The sequence below is a fragment of the Brachycentrus maculatus genome, unplaced genomic scaffold, assembly GCF_059751285.1.
Source record: "Brachycentrus maculatus isolate JH-2025_06_01 unplaced genomic scaffold, ASM5975128v1 h1tg000152l, whole genome shotgun sequence".
NCBI lineage: Eukaryota > Metazoa > Arthropoda > Insecta > Trichoptera > Brachycentridae > Brachycentrus > Brachycentrus maculatus.
The window spans coordinates 1,851,823-1,876,728 of NW_028280905.1; the positions used below are offsets into that span (position 1 = coordinate 1,851,823).

General features: G+C 33.4%; 1 protein-coding gene across 5 annotated transcripts; it reads right to left on the minus strand.

Moving 5' to 3' along the window:
- Positions 1–1,521: 1,521 nt before the first annotated feature.
- Positions 1,522–22,150, minus strand: LOC148308745 (zwei Ig domain protein zig-8-like). 5 transcript variants are annotated; one of them, XM_088261220.1, is made up of 7 exons: positions 22,016–22,150; positions 16,142–16,474; positions 5,521–5,720; positions 5,232–5,442; positions 4,741–4,862; positions 4,488–4,656; positions 1,522–2,372 (listed from the first exon to the last, which is right to left on the minus strand). In XM_088261220.1, exons 2-7 carry the CDS (start codon positions 16,194–16,196, stop codon positions 2,209–2,211), a joined length of 921 nt encoding a protein of 306 aa, XP_088117346.1. In that variant the 5' UTR covers positions 16,197–16,474; positions 22,016–22,150; the 3' UTR covers positions 1,522–2,208. The 5 variants fall into 5 exon arrangements, with proteins under 5 accessions (XP_088117346.1, XP_088117347.1, XP_088117343.1 ...); XM_088261221.1 differs by having other exon boundaries at positions 1,527–2,372; positions 4,741–4,868; positions 5,521–5,708; XM_088261217.1 differs by having other exon boundaries at positions 1,576–2,372; positions 4,741–4,868.
- Between the last annotated feature and the right edge of the window lie 2,756 nt (positions 22,151–24,906).

Sequence of the window (24,906 nt, forward strand, 5' to 3'; positions counted from 1 at the left end):
TCGGCTCCTAATCCGGCAATGCTGCTTATTGACAGCCATTTAGCCTAAAATTAGGTTAAATGGATATAGTACACGATGAGTTTGGCGAACCGAACCATGATTTTCAAAATAAAATGGGAAAAACTATTTTGAAAATAAAATTTGAAATTGCAAAACGTGCTGACTACAAATCAACTGTGAACTGTCATATTGACAGTCTGTCAACAATGTTACCAGTTTAAAAATCAAACTTTAAAAAAAATACCCTCTATTCATATATGTGTGTGTGTGTATATACATATATATATGTATATGTATATAGCAGTAGGAAATAAGTATTTTCCGTTTAAATTGTATTCTCTCGTTTATAGTTCATCTGTATTTGTGTACAAAGGAAATCTTGGGGCATAAAGCGTAATACAGGAGCAGAATGAAGGCTGTTTTAGAGGACGTGTGACTGCTCAGAGAAGGAGAGGGGAAGCGGATCTTTCTACGAGGGGAATACGAATTGCTGAATTTACTCACAAAACCCTTTCTTTATTCCTTAAGGGCTTTTTACATTATGGTTTCTAACACTTTCCAGCGAATAGAATAAGGTGTTCTGTTACATAAGCATGCTTAATATTTATTTTATTTAATTAACACGTACATGACAATTAAATCACGTTTCGGTGTAATCACAATATGTACAATTTAACGTTTGAGAAGCTTAATAAAAATGCTTCATATACATTACAAAACGGATTTCAATGAATAGTTACGAATTGAATTTCGCTAAGTAAACGGAGCTGGATTCGATTGTTATTTACAGATTAGGGAATCGTTACTCTAGTGTACCTACTCCGTAATGTTATTGCGGGGGTCATGTATGTAATCCGAGCTAATTGTAACATGAACTTGTATAGCAGTGAAGTACTATGTAAACGGAGCTGGATTCGATTGTTATTTACAGATTAGGCAATCGTTACTCTAGTGTACCTACTCCGTAATGTTATTGCGGGGGTCATGTATGTAATCCGAGCTAATTGTAACATGAACTTGTATAGCAGTGAAGTACTATGTAAACGGAGCTGGATTCGATTGTTATTTACAGATTAGGCAATCGTTACTCTAGTGTACCTACTCCGTAATGTTATTGCGGGGGTCATGTATGTAATCCGAGCTAATTGTAACATGAACTTGTATAGCAGTGAAGTACTAAGTAAACGGAGCTGGATTCGATTGTTATTTACAGATTAGGGAATCGTTACTCTAGTGTACCTACTCCGTAATGTTATTGCGGGGGTCATGTATGTAATCCGAGCTAATTGTAACATGAACTTGTATAGCAGTGAAGTACTAAGTAAACGGAGCTGGATTCGATTGTTATTTACAGATTAGGGAATCGTTACTCTAGTGTACCTACTCCGTAATGTTATTGCGGGGGTCATGTATGTAATCCGAGCTAATTGTAACATGAACTTGTATAGCAGTGAAGTACTATGCACTTATGGACATAAAATTCAGTTTCAGGAGTTGGAGAACAGAGAAAGTCAGAGAAAATATAGTTTTCTTCGTAACACAATGTTTTATTTACAATAGTCGGTAGGAATTACACAGTTCAACGGTAAAGTGAAGTAAGATTTACATATTTTACAGGTGAATAACAATAGAGAGGATGAAGATATGACAGCTAATCTGCACCAAAATATTTGTAATGTCATTATCAAAGCCATTATATAAAAAAAACATCCGGAATAAGTTTACTCGGTATTCATAACCATACCTATCATAAATTATGTAATAGTATTTACATTCGTAAATGTTTTGATGGAATGGTAGAATAAGGATATCGGTTTATTTAATTTTTAAATATAATAGAAAAGTACACTCACTTTGAATTTTTATAGTATTTATGTTTGTTGTTGTTTTTTTTTGATACCTTAAAAAAATATAACAAAATAATACATATTTTATAAAATAACACAAATATTTAATATAAAAGTTCTTTGAACATACAATGTACAGACTTTGATAATTATTTTATATCTACTTGAATTATACAATACTCGTAGGTACTCAATCGAATCGAGAATCAATAATATTTTTTATCACATTTGATTTTTTTCGATTTCATATTTTAAAATTGGCTTAATAATATACCATAAATGTCAATTTTCATATTTTGTACCAATTTTAAAAAAAAGTCCTTCGTTAATCACGTCACTCGGAGGTCTTAAGGAACTGTGGTTATTTTATAAAAGTACTATGATTCTCCTCTTTGTGGGGGAATCGAGGAAGGGGGCGGGGGCGGCGCGCCAGCAGCACGAGCACGTGCAGCACGAGGCACGCCTGCAGCAGGCCGCACGAGCCCGAGGGCGCCGCCTCGCCGTGCATGGCCGCTGGGTGTTCTCCTGCAAGTGGTGTTCCTTGTCATACACAGATGGAGATATGGGCAGGGAGGCGGAGGGAAACATACCGTGTGGGTGTTAACAGTAGGCTTCTGCGTATCAGCCAACGTCGGCGTCGGTTTGGAACTCAAATTCAACCGACTAACGGAACTAACTAGCTTTTAATATATTTCACTGCCAATCTTGGTGTTCATCTATAGCGATGGCTCGGCTCAGATGGGCGGGACATGTCATTCGTATGGATGACTCGCGCCTGCCCAAAGTTGTTTTGTTTAGTGAGCTTCTCGAAGGAAGGCGAAACCGAGGAGGGCAGTACAGGAAGTACCAAGAAGGAAGAACCGACTGAACGCCACGTTGAGGTTGGCGGGAATCGATGGTGACTGGGAGTCGCGGGCTAGAGACAGTGATGGATGGAGAAGCTCCGAGAACGGTGTTCGAGAGGTCTCTGCGCACGACTACTGGCACAACAGAGTGAGGAACACGGCGAGCAGTGTGTGCTCGATTTATCAAGTCCAAAATTGTCATGTTCAACCACATGCGCACTACTTGCTGAAGACAACATACTCAAGTGCGAGTTGGGAGCTATCGTTATTATTACAAGTGTGAATCTGACAGGAAGCCTAAAGCCTCTGCATACGATTTGAGAAGGTAGTGGGAGTGATTTATTGATGAATGTTAGCAAATCCAAAATCATGGTTTTTGAAAGAGATGAATGTAGATCTGAGTGTGAAATATTGGTAAATGGGGAGATTTTGGAACAGGTAAATGATTTCATATATTTGGGTAGTATGTTTTCTAGGGATGGAAAGATTGATAAAGACATAGAAAGGAGAGTGAATGCTGGGAACAGAGTGAATGGTGCACTAAAATCAGTTTTAGCAAATAAAAATCTATCAGCGGAAGCTAAACTGGCAGTACACAATGGAGTTCTGGTCCCAACCCTTATGTATGGAAGCGAAGCATGGAGTTGGCAAAAGAAGGATGAAAGCAGACTGAATGCAGTCGAAATGCGATCCCTCAGACGAATGTGTGGCAAAACGATGTTTGATAGATGTTCGAATGATGAAATAAGGAAAAAATGTAAGGCTGAGATAAGCATTATCGATAAAATTAAGAAAGGTGTGTTGAGATGGATTGGACATGTGGAGCGTATGAGTGAAGAAAGAACGGTTAAACAAATTTATGGAGCGAATGTAGTTGGAAAAAGAAGCAGAGGACGACCGAGGAAAACTTGGCACAATCAGGTATGTCAAATACTTGAAAGAGGCCGGGTCAGGAGTCGTAATAATCGTCGGGTATGTATGAGGAGATGCATGAATGTAGAAGAGGCAAAGAATGTTTGCAAAGACAGAGTGGTGTGGCGTTCGATTCTCTCTGCCTACCCCTGCGGGGAAGCGGCGTGATGGTTAGTTAGTTAGTTAGTTAGTGGGAGGTTTTCAATGCTTAAAAAAACAACGCACATTTAGAGAGATGCTTTTGATTCCTATTGTTCGCTCGAACGGTAATATGCCATCGGGGAATCTTATGCTCAGTAATGTTTGTAATGTTTGCTACGACAAAATGTATATACTTATACAATATATATATATATATATATATATATATATATATATATATATATATATATATATATATATATATATATATATATAAATATATATATTTATATTTATATATATATATATATATATATATATAAATATATATTTATATTTATATATATATATATATATATATATATATATATATATATATATATATATATATATATATATATATAAATATATAGATATATATATATATATATATATATATATATATATATATATATATATATATATATATATATATATATATATATATATATATATATATATATATATATATATATATATATATATATAATATATAGATATATATATATATATATATATATATATATATATATATATATATATATATATATATATATACATATATATACATATATATACATATATATATATATATATATATATATATATATATATATATATATATATATATATATATATATATATATGTATGTGTGTGTGTGTGAATTATTAGTTTTGATGGTGTATAATGTTGTAAACATACCATTCAAGATGTGTACCCGCACGGTCGCCGGGGGTGCGTTGGACGGGGCGCACGTGTAGTGGCCGGAGTCCCGGGGACCCGCCCGCTGCACCAGCAGTCTGCTACTCGAGGCCGCCCCCTTCTCGGTGACCAGGCTTATCCCACCTCGCGCAGAGTCGAAGTTGATAATCTAGTAACGCGACATATGCAGTTGAGATATGTAGGCAGATTTTGGAAGTGCGAAATATTGGATAGGTGCTCCGCGAGCCAGTACCTGATCCCCGTGTGACCACGTGATGGAAGGCGGAGGCTCCGGGGCGTGGCGCACGAGGCACGTGAGGTTGATGGTGGACCCGAGGTTGATGAACAACTCGGGGCCGCCCAGAATCTCCGTCTCTGGTTCTTGGCAACACAATGGACATTAGACACATTTAGAGAAGTACTTCATTTAACTTTTTTATATACTTATAACGAATACACGACAAACAGAATTTCAAAATGTACATGAAATAACATTTCAAAAATATAGAAAAGGCTCTTGGAAAAATAGTTTAATAATTCTACATAGGAAAACCCCTTCGGAGATACGGAATCTGGCAAAAGGATACAGCTGTAGTTGCAATACTTATTCAGTTTTATTAATTAAGATATGTACATATAAAAATACATAAAACAAATGAGTTATTTAATTCCACATGTTTGTTTTTGCTCCTTTGACAGATATACTCCTTTGCCTTTACACTACGAAACGTAAAAGTTACTCACCGACTACACTGAGAACCACGTGATGGCCGATGGGCGGAGTCGTGCTGACCTGGCACTCGTAGGTGCCCGAGTCCCGGCGCTGCGCGGGCCGGATACGCAGCGCCCACTCCTCGGAGTGAGGGCTGTGCTGAGCTTCGAAACGCTGGTCGGAAGTGTAGGTGTAGCGACCCACGGTGAGCAGGTGCGTGTCTCGATGCCTCATCCACGACACCTGTCGAGTGAAGAAGTCGGTTAACGCGCTACCGTCGGGCGGGCTGCGTGTGGTGTCGCAATAGGAAAGCGGACTCACGGTTCGGTTTCCGAGCGCCCTGACTCTGCACAGCAGGCGGACCGGCTGCCCCACGAGTCCCGTGAGGTTGGAGGGCACGGAGAGGTCGAACTGCGGCGCGTCCGCCACGGCGGGGGGCTCCTGCAGGAACTCCGTGAGGAAGCGACGCGAGGCGCTATTGCCCGCTGCGCCCGTGGGACTATCTGCGCCTGCAACACCCACTATTCTCATATTCTCATTCACGGTACACGCACGCACGCTCTATTCGCTTCGAATTCGATTGATTTTACGTTGAAGTGGATTAAAATTTATTTTTTTATCTAACCATGTTCGGTCTGCGAGACATTTTACTATACTCTGGTCGTGTGAGATGCGCCGGAAACAAAATATGTAGAAATATATTATTTATTTATTCAGCATTAACTTTATGGAATGACATGTTGATTTTTTAAAAATTAAACACTTAAGTATATAATACTACTAAATGTGTTTTATAGTAATGAAATAAAACTCAAGTTTTCGGAACTAGTCGTGTGCAATTAAATAAAACTCATTTAGTGATAAGTGTTTGATTTAAAAAAGATAAGATCGAAAGAGTTATCGCGAGCGGTACGGTACATGAAGTGCCTCGAGTCGTTCATTTCCTTTAACTTTTTGTGGTTCAATATTATTAAATAAGTTCTCTATTAAATATCTTAACAAATGTATTTTCATCGCTTAGGAAATTACTCCCATAATGTCAATTCAACGAGGACCAATCAGTTTTATTTTACGATGCCGGCGAACTAGACTATAGTAATTGAGAAGAGCGGAGCTACTCGTACCTGTAGTCTGGCAGACTCGGACGCCCGATGTGCTACATCGAGTGATGAACATTCTATTGAACTCCTATAATAATATGAATTTATCAAAAAACATCAACTATATTGTATTTGTTTTGAATATTGAAAGCATTAACTTCGTGGATCATATTGATATATAATATATTAAATTTCATTATAAATTATTGAAGAAAAAGTATTATAACTCATTTACTAGTAAAATAAATCACAAAAAATGAGAAATCGCTCTGGACAGTTCCATTACATTAATAAATCTATATGTTATGGATAGAATGAAAAAGTCGTAAAATAAAGAAATATTATAACAGACCTTCAAGAGAACGTCATTAGAGACTTTCCGATTACTGAGCGTTAGTGTACCCAACTTTTGACAAAGGGAATTCAACTTTTATAGAGTAAATGTAGTTTTTCAAGACTAAGTTTTATTATTTTATGTGTAATTAAAAAAGATGTATTTATTTAACTTCCACATTTGTTTTGTTATCAAGCATAAGGTGTGGGTAGAAAGAGAAAATGAATGCTGAATGATTTTAAGGATTGTTTGAACTAAACAAAAAATCAAAAATTGTTAATGAGTCACGGTAAATATTTAAGTCTTATCTTTTTCAAATGACCGAAAGAAAAAATACACGGCAAGAGAAGATTTTTCGCAATTCCTTAATTACGAAATATACTTGACTTGTCTATAATTACCCTGTTCCAGTCTCATTGGTATGCCAACATTTGTTACTTTATTTCTATTTTATTTATCTCACCTTTTTTACACTTTTTATTGTAAGTAAAAATTAGTCACGGAAAAAGTTTTCACTTACGTTATACTATTGGGTCATATAAAAAAGTATCTGCGGTGTTTTGGTACAATTACGAACAATTTTTTTCTTTTTTTAGTCTTGATGAAGAAGCGGTTAGCTTCGAAACCGGTAGACATTATAATTCAGTTATAATAAAATATGTTTAGTGATTTAAAAACAGATTTACATTTTACTTATAAAATTTTCTTTATTGAAAATCAATTTACATTAAGTAAATATAGACCAATATTATCTGTAACCTTTTTTCCATTTTTCGAGGAGCTTCATAATTCCTTCAGCGTAGAACTTCTGCGGTTTATCGTCGAAAAACTTGGCCAAGTGATTTTCAGCGGCTCTTCGGTCGGCCAATTTTTCACCGTCAAGAAAGTTTTGGAGGAACCGAAACAAATGATAATCAAACGGTGCAAGATCCGGACTATACGGTGGATGTATCAAAACTTCCCAACCGAGTTCCGTCAATTTGTTCCGAGTCATCAAGAATGTGTGTAGCCGCGCACTGTCACGATGGAACACAACTCCAATTCGGGTTATTCCTTCTGGTTGCTTCATTCAAACGGTCATATTGTGCACAGTACAGAACCGAATTGATGGTGTGCCAAGTTTTAGCAGCTCATTAATGGACAATTTTTTTCCGAATCCACCAAAAACTCAACTTAACCTTGTTGCCAACAATTCAATTATTTACTTGAGAAATATGAACAATTTAATATAGTTAAAAAAAAATGTGCCCGACTGGGTTTTCGCGTGCCAATAGCTTATTTTACAATATTTGATCATTAAATTATTAGTGAGTTCTTTTTCAATCATGAGCCGTGCAATTATAGATGACGTGGCTGAATGACGCAATCTGTTTCATATCTAACCATTTCTATTATCCAGTTATTTTATAAACCCTGGAGATTTTATGGATAATGGCAGTAGGTTAAAGAGCTTTATTACGAACCGCTAAAAGTTTATTTAACAAAACTTAGTGTTGGTATGTTTGATGTGTTTCTTTGTTTTTGATACTGTAATTCTATGAATTTTTCATGAAGTGTGTTTTTGGCGATTTGTATTTCCATTAGCTGGAAAGGTGTTTTCTTGTAAAGTGTGTGAAGAATTATTATAAAATAATTTATGCTGGCAAAAATCCTTATTGCTTTCAATATTTCTTGGCTTTTCGATACTTTATCTGAGTTTTTATATAAAATTATTTTCTGCATAATGTAAGTAAAGCTTCTTTCAAGGTTTTCATTGTCCTTTTAACTACTTGAGTATGATGTGAGAGGTCCAAAACGACAGATTTCCTCCTTCTTTCGTGTGACAAATTATTGAATATATTTGTCAGATATCAATTTAAATATTGGGTGATTCAGTAATATTTTCCTACCAGTCTAAAAATCAGTGTAAGATGATGCATCATTCGAAGCTTAATTAATGTTGTACGCTTTCAGAATGCAACGGGCTGCTAGGTCACTAATGGGTGGTTTAGAGCAATACGTTTATAGCTCGTGAGATGAAACTATTTCGTTGAATTTCAAAATATATTTTGGTAATCAGTTCTGTTGATATATTTTATTCTTCGTCTTGACATGGAGGGTGAATTTTAAAAGAACACTGCGTTGGAGGGTAAACACTTACAACATACTTTGCAAGAAGTAATAATTATTCCGAAACAAATTTCATAGAAATCTTCAAACGAAGAATTTGATTGGCACTAGTAAGCCGTTGGGTGTGAAATATTTTGTCTAGTAATTCGTTTCATAAATCCTTTAGAAATATTAATAAAAGAATCTACACCACTATTCACTACAAATATTTCTACTCTGCATTAATATTGAATGAAACACTTAAGTTACTTTGTTAAAATTGGTAAAACATTTCGAAATAATTACCGATTGTCTCTAAAAATATGAAGGGTGTCGATAGTCTCTGCCATCAATTTGAAGAAACAAGTGTCGAAAAAGGTATTTTAAATTACATTAGATTCTTTTCCACTGGTTTATGTTATATCGTAGGTTTAGAAGCTTTGAACTATTATTTTTAAATTTATACATGATTATCTATTTTTTAAACGTGGGTTCATTGTTAATTTTATAAGCAAGTTTTACCTGATACCGGTTCCATGCAAGTAATTTTATTATATCTTTGGAGTTTTGTAACAAATTGTATTTAATATTACTTAAATCACTAAACAACCGGCATTTCCACTTTGTACGAATAGGATCTATAGCAAAAATGTTGGAAACGAGCGCAACACAATTTCTCGTTTTATTGGTCTGAGTTCTTCTGTAAACGTGTGCAGGAAGTTCTCGCAAATGTGCTGGTGTTCCAATAACAATAGGCGTGCGTCCAAGTATAAACAAGGCAGATATCTGGGAAAGAAGCCCTTTCAGTAATTGTTGAAGCCAAACTAACAAGGCAGCAATATAATTTTATAAGACTCTTAAGGAATGTCTTTTACATATAGGCTATAAACTTCCAATAAAAAAATGGCAAGCACGGAACCAAGATAAGAAAATTATAGCCGAAAATAAAGTTAAGATACAAAAAGATTTCAAAAAGCGATGGAATTAAAAGTTAATCAGCCGAAGTCAGCGTTCGGAAATTCTAATGACGGTAATACCGTCAGGCGTTTCTACTGTGACGCAGATTTGACATCTGAGATCACGGGAGTAGATACAAATTTAATAAAACGAAAGCACACTATTTTAGTGGTTCTATCTAGTGGTTATGATATTCAAATGCGGAATTTAAGGAAGTACTATCTTGCTACTGCTTAGAATTTCGTGAAAAATTATCCTTAATTTAACACGCCCCTTACTGTGCATAAGATTCTAATTCATGGGCCAGAGGTGATTTCAGCTGCGTTGTTACCAGTCGGTAAATTATCGGAAGAGGCCCAAGAGGCTAGAAACAAAGATTTCAAAAAAATACCGTGATACGAGAAAATGCTCTCCAGAAAACTGTAATGAGGATTTTTTTAATTTAATGATTTTTTCGTCTGATCCCCTCATTACAAGCCTTAGACAATTACCATAGAAACAAATAAAACATTTCCCAAATTTAAATTTCCTTATTTCGCCAAATATTTTGCTTTATAACATGAATGAAAGTGATGACGATAGTTCGTCATCACCAAAAATGTGTTGAATTTTGTATTTGATTTTTTTTCTGTTTAAAACACCAAGAAATTATGTTGTTTCATTACTCTTACCCGTAACTAATCAAGTTAAACCTAAAATATTGTATTAAATGCACCCAGTGAATTGTGTCCGATTTTTTAGTCATCTTGCCCCTATGTGCGCTGGTTCAAATACTCGATAAAGTAATAACACTGGTTATTGGTTATCTAAATGCAAAAGTTGGATCAAACAGTTACCTTGAAGGTGCAGTTGGCCATTATGGAATTGGCACCCGAAATGATACAAAATGATAATGTGAACGTTTGATCCAATTTGCTATTGAAGAAAAATGACAATCATGAATACCTAATTTAAACGGCACACCAGACGTCTATACACATGAATATCACCGGGTGATAGATGTCGCAACCAGATTGATTACATCATGATGAATAGCCGCTGAGGGTCATCAGTAAGTAATGTTAAAACTTATCCTGATGCAGAATTTCGGCTCTGATCATAATCTGTTTACTGCACAAATCAGAGTAAAATTCAAAATCATAAAAAGGAATAAGTTAAAAACGTTAAAACTCTTCATTGAGTTCCAGAAATCAGGAAACAAGACGTTGATTTTAACGTAAATTGCTCCGAAAATGTCGAACAGCGTTGGAACAGTCTCAAGGATAAAATTGTTAAGACTGCAATGAAGTATCAGGAGTCGAGAAACGAAAAGAAGATATCTTGGATATCAGACTCCACATGGGATACATTCCATCCGCTCTATAGAGCGGAAATCCATGAGAATAAAAGGGACCTCATCTGCAGAAGCCAGACAAGAGTACTCAAGACAAAAACAGTGCAGATGGGACAAAAACAAACAAGTTTTAGGTATGTATCTGTGCTGAGATGGAAGCAGAAAATAAATATATCACAACAAAGGATCTCTTCCAAAAGTTTGGTGATCTCGGAAACTCACACGAAGGTTGAGACATAATAAACGAGTTTCAGTTCCTTGTATCTCAAATCAGCAATGAAGGAACTTACGAAGGAGAGATCAGACGTCGTATCGTCATCACCAAAAGTGCCATGTCTAGGCTACACAAAATCTAGAAAGACCGGAGTGTGAGTTAAAACACCAAGATAAAGCTTGTCTGGAGCTTGGTGCATTCCATTTTTCTCTATGTGGCTGAAACATGGACCATAAAAGCAGCAGAAAGGATAAAAATTTACGCTTTCGAAATGTGGTGTTGGAGGTGCATACTCCGTATACCATGGACAGCTAGACGTACCAAAGAGTCCATTCGCCAGAAACTACACTCGAATGTCTGTAGCCGACGGATTCTCCAGTTGTTTGGACACGTTGCGCGTAGCAATGAGGATAGCCTGGAACGACTGGTTATGATCGGAAGCCTGGAGAGAAGGATCCCCCACACGATGGATCAGCAGGCACCTCGATGGTTGAGTTATAGTTTCACTAGGGTAACAACCCTAGTGAAACATGGGTAATGAGGAATAAGACGGAGAAGGAATTATGAATAAGATAAATTGTCTACGTACTTATAGTGAAAATAGAATTATGATATTTTCAACCGTTTTCCAGTAAATTGAATAATTAGAAAAAGATTTTCATGTCCATTTATGAAGATTTCTGCTAATTTACTGATTTTACCCATAGATGTAACTTTTTTTTTTTAAAGAATAGTATGTTGTAACTTGCAACATATGTACAATTTTTTTAACATCGATTTTAAATTATATTAATAATAAAACCCTTATCCGCACCCCAATGGTGCATAGGGCACTGTGTCACATAAACGCAGTGTTATCTTGATCGTTTACACATGAAGGAAAGGTGATCAGCCCTCCGCTTCAGGTACCAGTCCATGGTAATATTGAATAAATATTACAGTGAAAAAATCACTTATATTTATTTTACCCCCCTTGGGAATCGAACCCGGGACCTCCAGAACGGTAGCCGAGCGTGCTGACCATTACACTACGGAGGCGGACAGAATATATTACTATTGTGTAAATTATATTACTATTGTATAAATTAATCCTTCGATAACCTTATAACGGGTCGTAAGTCATTTTAATATTCAGACTTCAATGTGTCATCTCAATTTACTTTTTCACCTATGTTTAGATAAAATGAAATGTTAAATTTTACAAATTCACAAATAACTGTTAACGATATTATGTATATATAAATATAATAGATTTTATTAAAATGTAAGCAACGTTATTTTGTTCTAAATACAGCGATAAAATAAAAGAAAACTGTAGATGTTGGTGACAAAAGTATAAGTTATGTGTTATGTCTGCAAAAAGCGATTTGTTGATGAATGTTGACATATCCGAAAATATGGTTTTTGAAAGAGATGAATGTAGATCTAAGTGTGAAATATTGGTATTCGGGGAAATTACGAAACAAGTACAATATGATTTTTTTGTATTTGGGAAGTATGTTTTCTAGGGATGGAAATAAATAGATAGAAAGAAGAGTGAATAGTGTGAACAGGGTAAATGGTGCACTAAAATCAGTTTTCTTAATCTTCCTATCATCTTCAACTTTACTTTCATACCGATATCATAAATAAAGCAGTGAATTAAAAACGTTCAAAGTTAACCTAACTTAGATAAGTTGATTAAGTTGATTAGATACATATAATTTTGGTCCTGTGTTTTACTGATCATAGCTAATTGCAACACACTTCTCAAGAAAAAATACTCTTTCTCTCGAAAAATCAAATCTCTTTTCCGTCAAGGTGAACTCTGGAATGAATAAGAAAAATATATGTGATTCATTCCAGATACATTTGTATTTATTCAAAATATTGTTTTCAACATGTAAAATTTTAACATGCTTATTTTTAAAAATTCCTAGTTCGTAGTAAATATCCTATTTAAATTAATAGTTAAATTTTTAAATTGATAAAGTGATATATGGTACATAATTGTGAGAATTTTTTCCAGTACAAAGGGTATAAAAACCGACTAATCGGTGTTTGGTCGCTTACGGTTGGCAGCGAAAAGTCGACTTTTGGTAGTTAATTTAATAAAAATCAAAATAATCAAACTTTTGGTACAGGAATTACGAATGTATTTGTTAATTGCTTGTATTTTTGCTTTAAAGACAAATTTGGTTTTTAAGTAAGTCAAAAAGTCGTTATTATTCTATTCAACAAGTTATTCTTTTCATTACTTCCCTTCAAATTTTTACCTAATCCCATAATATTTACAATTCATTCAATCATATTTTTTTAGTAATGTAATTACATATTCAGTGAAACCTCTATCTATCGTTCCTCGTATAATCGTTTTCCCGGATATGTCGTTTATTTCTTCTATCCCGAATGAATTTCATACTAAACTATACCGCATCGATCGTTTCTGTATCACCATTTACCGCATTTATCGTTCGAATTAAGCTGCATATTTGATACATTTTGTCTGTTTTTTTACATTCTTTTCAATTTTCTTACATTCAACGGCAACTTATGGAATAGAAACTATCGAAAGCTTGTGTAACCGATAGTAGGAGAGGTCGATATTGATGAAAAGGAGCCGCTGCCTGTACCTGCATTTCCAGAAGCGTGCACACTCTTTGAAAGAAAACTTTCTACGACACACATTCAATAACCGATGCTGATAAATACAATTTGCAAAGCCGAAAATATGGTATACTATTGACTTACGAAAATAAAACAGTTAAAAAAGATATTTTAAAATTCTATTCAGGTTTGTATTTTTTTTAAATAAATAGTTATGCATCTGAAACATGTATTCTTCTTAGAATTTTAGCCTACGAATGGTTATGCAGATTGGGAGGACGGACGGTATCTTTACTCGGTCGTATCTACAATAATTGCGTATTGACCTCTTAATCCCGCATTCATTGTTTTCCCGCATTCATAGTTTATTTTAATAGGTCCCTTTAAAAACGATAGATAGAGGTTTCACTGTATTATATATTGTTCACACTTCAATTTCTCGTAATTTTATATTTTATTTTAAAACTTTTGTCGAAAAAATGTACACCCATCTACTAATTTTAAATAACTGTCTAAGGTACAAACATTGACCAATAAGTAAAACTAATCTGTTCTCGGTCGTTTGAAATAGATTACTGAAGAGATTTAAATAAAATAAGAGAGTAGGTAATTTAGAAAATTTAAATGTGTGTATTTTCCATGATTCAGGAAAGATCTTAGTATTCAAACTTTAAAAACAGAAGAAAACTAAACGACCTACAATTGTTATTAAAATGATTAAATTCTATGATAAATTGTTCTAACCTGCTACTTGTAAACATTCGAGTACCTAATACATAGAAATACGCGCCAACTCACTGTTATACTGTTGTCAAAGTAAAACAAAATACCCGTGCGTAGAAATCAATTTCTTGCAAACAGTACTATAAATCATATACTTAGATATATTCAACACTAACTTCACTCATTTCAAACAGCAATGTCTGATGTCTGTACATTTAAACGACATGTGAATATAATATTCTTACGATAGCTTTGCGTTCCAATACCTTATTTGTATTACTCTTATTATGCTATCTTTACTTTTTTTACCCTTCTATGCATATATTTTATAGTATGTCATGTACTTTGATACGTATACTTACTTGCTATGTATGCTTTATTACACGTTATTAATACGTATACTTTATTGTTGTAATAGTATTTAAGTTAGCGCAGTCTATGTCGTTATAAATATTGCGACATAGATTTTTTTACACACATGATGAATTTACCTGTCAAAGAAACAATTCTGAGAAAAAAACAATAATGTAAAATAAAAGTCCCAGCTCTACTCGTAATAACTTAACTATTTGATGATATACTGAATATATAATATAAAACATTAGTTATACAAGTGGTCCGATTGCTTGGACTTGACGTTAGCAGCTACGGTGATCTCTATGGTGAAACTCAAAAACAAATCAACAAGGCTACAGTTATATCCGGATGCCTCAGAAACTCGGTGTGGAGGAACAAACACACGAGAATAGAAAGTAAAATGAAGATATGTGTCCGACCAATAGCCACATATGGGATTGAGGCAAGAGCAGATACTTCTAGAACAAAGTCTCGACTTCGAAGACTCTCCGATCCATAACCGGAAACACATTGCGAGACCGAGTAAGAAACAGACATCCGGAGCATGTGTAAGACGGAGGATATCGTGAATGGGGACGACAATGAGCATGTAAACCGAATGTCAGAAGACAGACTTCCACGTATCGCCCTTCAAGGAAACCCTGAAGGACGCCGAATCCCAGGCAGACCTCCAAAAAGGTGGAAAGACAGCTGGGAGTCAACATCCCAAGAGCGACAAGCGGAAGTACAAACATATCCTAAGGATCTTCAAAAATAAGAAGAAGAAGACTTATATGGTAGTTCTTTTTTACGGTAAGAGGTTTGATTATCGAGGAATCGAAGTGTTTGGAAAATTATATTAAAACGGCAAATTATACTAACTTTATTATACCTAAAATACAAAATAGTTGATATATTTATTAACATACCTGAAAAGAGCATTCGTGAAATTTAAATAAATGGACAAAGAGATAAATTTGTCAATACAATATTGGGTACTGATAAGTCTCTGTTTAGTTAATATTATTAACAAAACAGACTTATCAGCACCCAGAAGCAGATACTATTGTATACCGCATTGTAAGACCGTAGTGTTACATTTATTATAATTGCATATGTGATATAAAGGGTCCAGATCTACACTTCAGGTTCTCGGATAAACTTATCAGTCTTATATGTTTGGTCACTTTCGGTAATAACTTTATATTATTTATACTTAAACGAAATATAGTAAGCGGATTAATTACTGAGACAAAGTGGTGGAGATTTACCCGCGGTACAGAGCAGCAGCGCGAGTGCCAGCAGCGGGCGGGGCTGGAGCCCCATGGCGCGAGCCGCCTGAGCGCCCCTGCCTTCTCACATGTCCCGCCTGGCCCCCGGCTGCGCACCCGGCCTGCACTCCGCCTGCACCCGGCCTGCACCCGGCCTGCACTCGGCCTGCACTCACTGCACTACACTGCACCGCACTTTTCTTGCACCCACTAGACCTTCACTTAGTTTCAACGAACCAGTTTTATGCGCCATAAGCTAATTTCACACGTTAAGATAAAGTTTGCATAACCTAAGAAAAAGCCGCATATTTTTAGGTGAAAACTCGTAAAATCCTTTGGAATAAAAATAAAAAAGCTAAGAAATTTTATATTTATTTTAAATTGGTACCTTTACAGATTTCGGTAATAAAATTAAACTCGTTAAATTTGTCGCGTATAAATGTTTAATACAAGGATTAAAAAAAAAAAAAAAATATATATATATATATATATATATATATGTAATAAAATAACTAGGTACCTACCCATACATTTTATTAAGTACCTACAAATAGTACCTACATAAAACAGTTCTACCAACAGATGTCGCATGCGTCACTCAGAAGAAAACAAAAGACTTCCGATAATATTATTAACTGTCAGAATCATATAGATATAAAAATTATTGTAAAGATTAATTAAGAATAAACTTTTATTGTCGTTTCTTTAATTACAAAGCAACACATTGTTTATTTTATTATTATACACCCACTTTACATATTATTTACACTTAATTTTCAAAAGGAAAATATTACCACGTTATAAAACGACAATTTTGTTAATCAAAAATAAAGAAACAAAATAAAAATAAAAATGGATACTGCTCCTCAAACATTACAAAACTTACTAGAAAAATTAATACAAAATGCTCAGGTAAGCAAACATCAAAATTTAAAAGATATTTCAGAGAAGTTCATCATTGAAAAATTTACAAGCAAAAATCCTAATGCAAACCAGTGGATGGATATTTTTGAAAAAGAATGTATACGTTTTGAGGTGACAACGGATGAGAAAAAAATTGAAATATTAAGATTGTTTATGGATAAAAGTTGTGAAGATTGGTACAGTTCGATGATGATAAAATTTTCCATGAACTCAGAATGGATAGTATGGAAAAACAACTTTTGTAAAACATTTACAAACAAGGGATGGAACCATGTAATGTTTGCATTATCTTTTAAATATAACGACGGTTCCTTGTTAGACTATGCCATAAGGAAGGAAAAACTTTTGTTGGAGATGAGAAGAACGATCGACATGGGTACCTTAGTAGATCTTATTGTGGCTGGTTTACCAGAATTTATAATTAATATGATTGATAGAGAAAAATTAGAAGATACAGTCGATTTATTCAATGAAGTAAAAAAACACGAAAACATTGTAAATAAAAAAAGGTTTTCGGATCAAAGAAGATATGGAAATCTAAGAACTAGTGGTAAAATTAAAGATAAAAGTCCATGTAAGATTTGTGAAAAATTAAATAAGGGAACTCGATATCACCCTGAAGTAACGTGCTGGTTTAGAACAAAGGAGGATGATAAATTTAATAATAAAAATACTATCAGACATGTAAACAATTCAGTTATAGAAGCTAAGTTAAACGAAACCGATCAAAAAAACGAATAGTAACACCATTAATAAATGTCAAACTATTACTAAATGATCAAATTGAAATATTTGGAATTTACGATTCAGGTTCAAATGTTTCTCTAATAAATTCTAAGTTATTAAAACTAAAAGGAAAAGGAAACAATATGAATGAAGCAGATTTAGTAACAATTAATGGTGTTAAAAAGACAAACGGTTTGACGACTTTGAAAATAAAAATATTTGAATTGGAAAAAAACGTTGATGTATATATTATTGATGAAGAAAATTTCAAATATGATTTTTTGATAGGATTAGATATGATAAAAAAATTTAAACTAATCCAAAATGAAGACTTAAAAATAACACAAAGACAATGCTTGAAAAATGAAAATAAAAAGAAAGTAGAAAAAATTTCTACAAAATATAAAATTAAAAATAGTGAATTTAAAAATACAGAAAATAACAACAGCAAGGAATGCAAAATAAATTATAATGAACATGTAAAAGAAGAAGATTTTGAAATAAAAATAAATCATTTAAATCAATTTCAAAAATCTAAAATAAATGAACTGATTTGCAAATATAAATCCGTTTTTGCAAAAGACAAATATGATATTGGCACTGTTAGTGGATACGAAGCGAGGATAGACTTACTAGTAGACAGATATTGCAGTAAGAGGCCTTACAGATGTACTGTAGAAGATAAAAAGGAGATAGAAAAACAAATTGCAAAATTACTGGATAATAAGCTAATAGAAGAATCCTACAGTCCATTTGCTGCACCTGTTACATTGGCATTTAAAAAAGAGGAAAACAAAAAATCCAGACTGTGTATAGATTTCAGAGACTTGAATAAAATAGTAGTGCCTCAAGCTCAACCATTTCCTTTAATTGAAGACCTAATGATAAAGACCAGGAATTGCAAATTTTTTTCAACACTAGATATAAACTCAGCGTTTTGGTCTATTCCTTTACGAATCGAAGACAGAAAAAAGACGGGATTTGTTACACAAGAAGGACATTTCCAATGGACTTGCCTACCATTTGGATTGAAGACCTCACCAGCAATTTTTCAAAGGATACTAGGTAACATATTAAGAAAGTATAAACTTACTGATTTCACCGTTAATTACATAGATGATATTCTTATATTTTCTAAAACTTTTGCTGAGCACATTAAACATCTAACACAGTTGCTGGAAGCGATCGAAACGGAAGGTTTCAGGTTAAAATTTACAAAATGCGCATTTGCGTCAGACTTGGTAAAATATCTAGGTCATATAATTCAAAATAATTCAATAAAACCAGTAAAGGATAATTTGATTTCAATAAAGAATTTTCCTGTTCCAAAAACGATAAAAAATGTAAGACAATTTCTGGGGAAAATAAACTTTTACCACGAATACATACCAAAGAGTGCAATATTACTAGATCCATTGCATAACTTACTAAGGAAAAATCAAAAATTTATTTGGTGTGATAAATGCCAAAAAGCATTTGAAATAACAAAAAGCATGCTTTGTTCACAGCCCGTTCTAGAAATTTTTGATCAGGATTTACCAATCAACATTTATACCGATGCTTCTTTAGAAGGTGTTGGGGCCATTTTGAAACAAAAGCAGCCCGATGGTAGAGAAAAACCAGTGGCATACTTTTCAAAAAAACTAAATGAAGCCCAGAAGAAAAAAAAAGCAATATATTTAGAATGTTTAGCAATTAAGGAAGCAGTAAGATACTGGCAATACTGGTTAATAGGTAAATCATTTACGGTTTATTCAGATCACAAACCTTTGGAAAATATGAATCTGAAATCTAGGACCGATGAAGAGTTAGGTGATTTAACATATTATTTATCGCAATATGAATTTGAAATAAAATATAATCCAGGAAAGAAGAATTTAGAAGCAGATTGTCTAAGCAGGAATCCAGTATTAGAATCGAGTGAAAATGCAGATGAACAATTAAAAGTTGTAAATTTGGTTAAATTAGAAGATATTTTAAGAGATCAGAATAAAAATGAAAGAATTCAACAGAAAAAAAACAAATGGATTGAAAAAAACAATGTCTATTTTAAAAAGGTCAAGAAAAAAGAAAAAATAATTCTTTCAGAACCGTTTAGCATCGAAATCATAAAAGACATACATGAAAACCTATGCCATATTGGAATTGGACAAATGCAAAAGACTATTAGTCCACATTACACAGCCAAAAATTTGACGAAAAACATAAAAACAATTTGTAGAAATTGTGAAATTTGTATTAAAAATAAATCAAGAGGACAAAAGAAATTTGGATTTATGTCTCATCTAGGCCCGGCCACAAAGCCTTTTGAAATAATATCTTTAGACACAATTGGAGGTTTAGGAGGTTCAAGATCAACAAAAAAATATCTACATCTCTTAGTGGATCACTTTACAAGATACGCATTTATTTTAACCTCGAAAACTCAGAATGCAAATGATTTTATAAAACTAATCAAAATAACAGAAACCGAGGATATTGGTATGCTTCTCACCGACCAATACCCAGGAATAAACTCGAAAGAATTCAAGGAATTCTTAAATGACAAGCAGATCCCAATAATCTTCACTGCAGTAAATGCACCATTCTCAAATGGCCTAAATGAAAGGCTGAATCAAACATTGGTGAACAAAATCAGATGCAAAATAAATGAAAAAGGGAAAAGAAGAGCATGGACCACAATAGCTCAAGAATGTGTTAATAAATATAATAATACTAATCACTCAGTCACTGACTTTTCCCCAAGTTATCTTTTATATGGTACAGATGTAAATATTTTACCCAACGAATTAAAACAAGGAAAATCTAATAATGACTGGATTAGAGACAGGAAAATAGCGCTTGAAAATACAATAAAATCACATAATTACAATAAAACATTATTTGACAAAAATAGAATAGGCTGCGAATTCAACGTGGGAGACATGGTGTATGTGGAAAATGGAAACAAGCTAAACAGAAAAAAATTGGATGAACTAAAAATTGGACCTTATAAAATTATTGAAAAAATTTCTAACTCAATATACAGAATTGATACAGGTCACAAAAAAATAAAATCAAACCTTTATCATATCACTAAACTTATACCAGTCCCTTCACTACAAGAAGATGATCCGGAGGACGAGTGAAAATTTTACTATGAATTTTCATCCCCAAGGGGGGAGATGTAATAAAATAACTAGGTACCTACCCATACATTTTATTAAGTACCTACAAATAGTACCTACATAAAACAGTTCTACCAACAGATGTCGCATGCGTCACTCAGAAGAAAACAAAAGACTTCCGATAATATTATTAACTGTCAGAATCATATAGATATAAAAATTATTGTAAAGATTAATTAAGAATAAACTTTTATTGTCGTTTCTTTAATTACAAAGCAACACATTGTTTATTTTATTATTATACACCCACTTTACATATTATTTACACTTAATTTTCAAAAGGAAAATATTACCACGTTATATATATATGTATATATATATATATATATATATATATATATATATATATATATATATATATATATATATATATATATATATATATATATATATATATATATATATATATATATATATATATATATATATATATATATATATATATATATATATATATATATATATATATATATATATATATATATATATATATATATATATATATATATATATATATATATATATAATAATAATAATAATAATAAAACCCTTATCCGCACCCCAATGGTGCATAGGGCACTGCGTCATATAAACGCAGTGTTATCTTGATCGTTTACACATGAAGGAAAGGTGATCAGCCCTCCGCTTCAGGTACCAGTCCAGGGTAATATTGAATAAATATGACAGTGAAAAAATCACTTATATTTATTTTACCCCCCTTGGGAATCGAACCTGGGCCCTCCAGAACGGTAGCCGAGCGTGCTGACCATTACACTACGGAGGCGGACAAAATATATATATATATATATATATATATATATATATATATATATATATATATATATATATATATATATATATATATATATATATATATTTATATGTATATAAATATTTTTATTTTTATTTCTATAACTAGGTTAAAGTTTTATTAAACGGGCCTTATTCATTTTTAGCCTTTTTTTACAACAAAAAATATAAATAAATAAATTATAAATGCTTTTATTGAAAAATGGTATTATTATAATTACAGATTAGAATTTTTTTGTTGATAAACCTTATCTTTTTTAATACGAAAGTAAGACGGCAAATTCGTTTGACCAGAACACAACACAAATACGTCACGGCGCGGCGGGTATACGCGTACAGCGGCGGACAGCGAGCGTCGCGGGGGAGCGCTCCTCGCGGCGACTGGGACGAGACTGGCGCCCGCCGGCCGCGCGTGCGCGCGCCGCTCACCGCCAGCGCCGGCCGCTCGCGGCTCGCGCGACGCAACACTCGCGTGTTACCTCTGGACACCGTGAGTCGATGGATCATTCTCGTGTGTTATGTTTGGCTAATTGATTCATCTGAAAAATCAGAAGACCATCGGTAACATTCTTATTGAAATCTGTAGAGAACTAAGGGAGATATGATGGTTTAAACTATGGATATTTTAATAAAACAAAAAACGGACACCACTATACGTCATTAAATTTTACGTCATCGGGTGTGTTATGGGGCGTATCGCTTTATGTATAGTAGTGTGGATTCGTTTCAGTGACATCATTCGTTACCAACATACGAAAACAACGTTTTAACGAAGGCGAATTTTGCAAAATAAAATTATGAATGAAAATATTGATTATATCAGCTGTTATAAACACAAAACGAGTTTTACGCAATCCTTTATAGGTTGAGTATGTTGAATGAGATATTCCTCCCGGGTTAAAATACCCTATTGATGAATATACATACTTCATAATTCTACATTTTGATGAGTCTCTTTATGCAGTTAAGTAAAAAGTTATTTATTAAGCGCAGCAAATTATTTGCCTATTGTATCTGAAAAATACCCTTTTTGACACTTGTTTCTTCAAATTGATGGCAGAGTCTATCGACACCCTTCATATTTTTAGAGACAATCGCTAATTATTTCGAAATGTTAGAAAAAAGACCGCTATTCTATTATTACTAATTTTAACAAAGTAACTTAAGTGTTTCATTCAATATTAATGTAGAGTAGAAATATTTATACTGAATAGTGGTGTAGGTTCTTACATTAGTATTTCTAAAGGATTTATGAAACGAATTACTAGACAAAATATTTCGCACCCAACGGCTTACTAGTGCCAATCAAATTCTTCGTTTGAAGATTTCTATGGAATTTGTTTCGGAATAATTATTACTTCTTGCAAAGTATGTTGTAAGTGTTTACCCTCCAACGCAGTGTTCTTTTAAAATTCACCCTCCCTGTCAAGACGAAGAATAAAATATATCAACAGAACTGATTACCAAAATATATTTTGAAATTCAACGAAATAGTTTCATCTCACGAGCTGGAAACGTATTGCTCTGAACCACCCATTAGTGACCTAGCAGCCCGTTGCATTCTGAAAGCGTACAACATTAATTAAGCTTCGAATGATGCATCATCTTACACTGATTTTTAGACTGGTAGGAAAATATTACTGAATCACCCAATATTTAAATTGATATCTGACAAATATATTCAATAATTTGTCACACGAAAGAAGGAGGAAATCTGTCGTTTTGGACCTCTCACATCATACTCAAGTAGTTAAAAGGACAATGAAAACCTTGAAAGAAGCTTTACTTACATTATGCAGAAAATAATTTTATATAAAAACTCAGATAAAGTATCGAAAAGCCAAGAAATATTGAAAGCAATAAGGATTTTTGCCAGCATAAATTATTTTATAATAATTCTTCACACACTTTACAAGAAAACACCTTTCCAGCTAATGGAAATACAAATCGCCAAAAACACACTTCATGAAAAATTCATAGAATTACAGTATCAAAAACAAAGAAACACATCAAACATACCAACACTAAGTTTTGTTAAATAAACTTTTGGCGTTTCGTAAAAAAGCTCTTTAACCTACTGCCATTATCCATAAAATCTCCAAGGTTTATAGAATAACTATTTATAATTGGATAATATAAATGGTCAGATAAGAAACAGATTGCGTCATTCAGCCACGTCATCCACAATTGTACGACTCATGATTGATAAACAACTCACAAATAATTTAGTTATCAAATATTGTGAAATAAGCAATCGGAACGCGAAAACCCAGGCGAACACGTTTTTGCGACTCTAAATTGTTCCTATTTATGGTGAAGTAAATAATATTTTCATGAACGGTATTTTGGCAAAATTTAACATTTGTTAATAGTAACTCTTATTTTTTAATTAAGTAAAGACCATTATCATTTTTAATTTAACATTAACTTTTTTGATTTAGTAGCCTTACTGCAAAAATTCAACTAAAAAACATAAATCAATATTTCAAAATCGATCCGGGGAAACAGGATGATTTCCGATTTGTATAAAATTTTGTATGTATGGTAAAAACATCATTTGGCACCTTTTTCTTTCCGTGTCCGATAGAAAACGACCAATTTTTCTTCTCCATACAAAAGTGGCCCACCTAATGTATATATTAATGTAATACTTAACACCTAAAGCGCGATGGCCTCAAACAAAACGCGCCCAGCGGTGGTGGGTCTGATCTGACCCAGTACAGAAATCGCCTTTTAGGCGTTTTTCGTCGGGTTTTTATATTTTATATATTATTCAAAATAGCCTACATAGCAATAGGATAATGTGTCATAAGTTTTGTATGAGAATTTTCAAGTTTTTGATAGTTTTGAAATTAAATTATCCAAGCGCATAATTTTACATCCAAACGCGACCGCGCGCTGCGGCTCACTACCACAGACTAACTAATTTATATACTCACTACTACCGCGGAGCATGTCACACGCGCATGTAGCATGGTTGGCAATGAAGCAGTGATTGTAAACATTTTTATTTTTACTGAATTCAAATAATTTGTGTTTTTAATTTTATAACTATATTTTAAGTCAACATCATAACAGATAGAATTATTAACAAAATGCAACTAAGTAATTATCTTCAAATATAAAACGTGGCAGTTA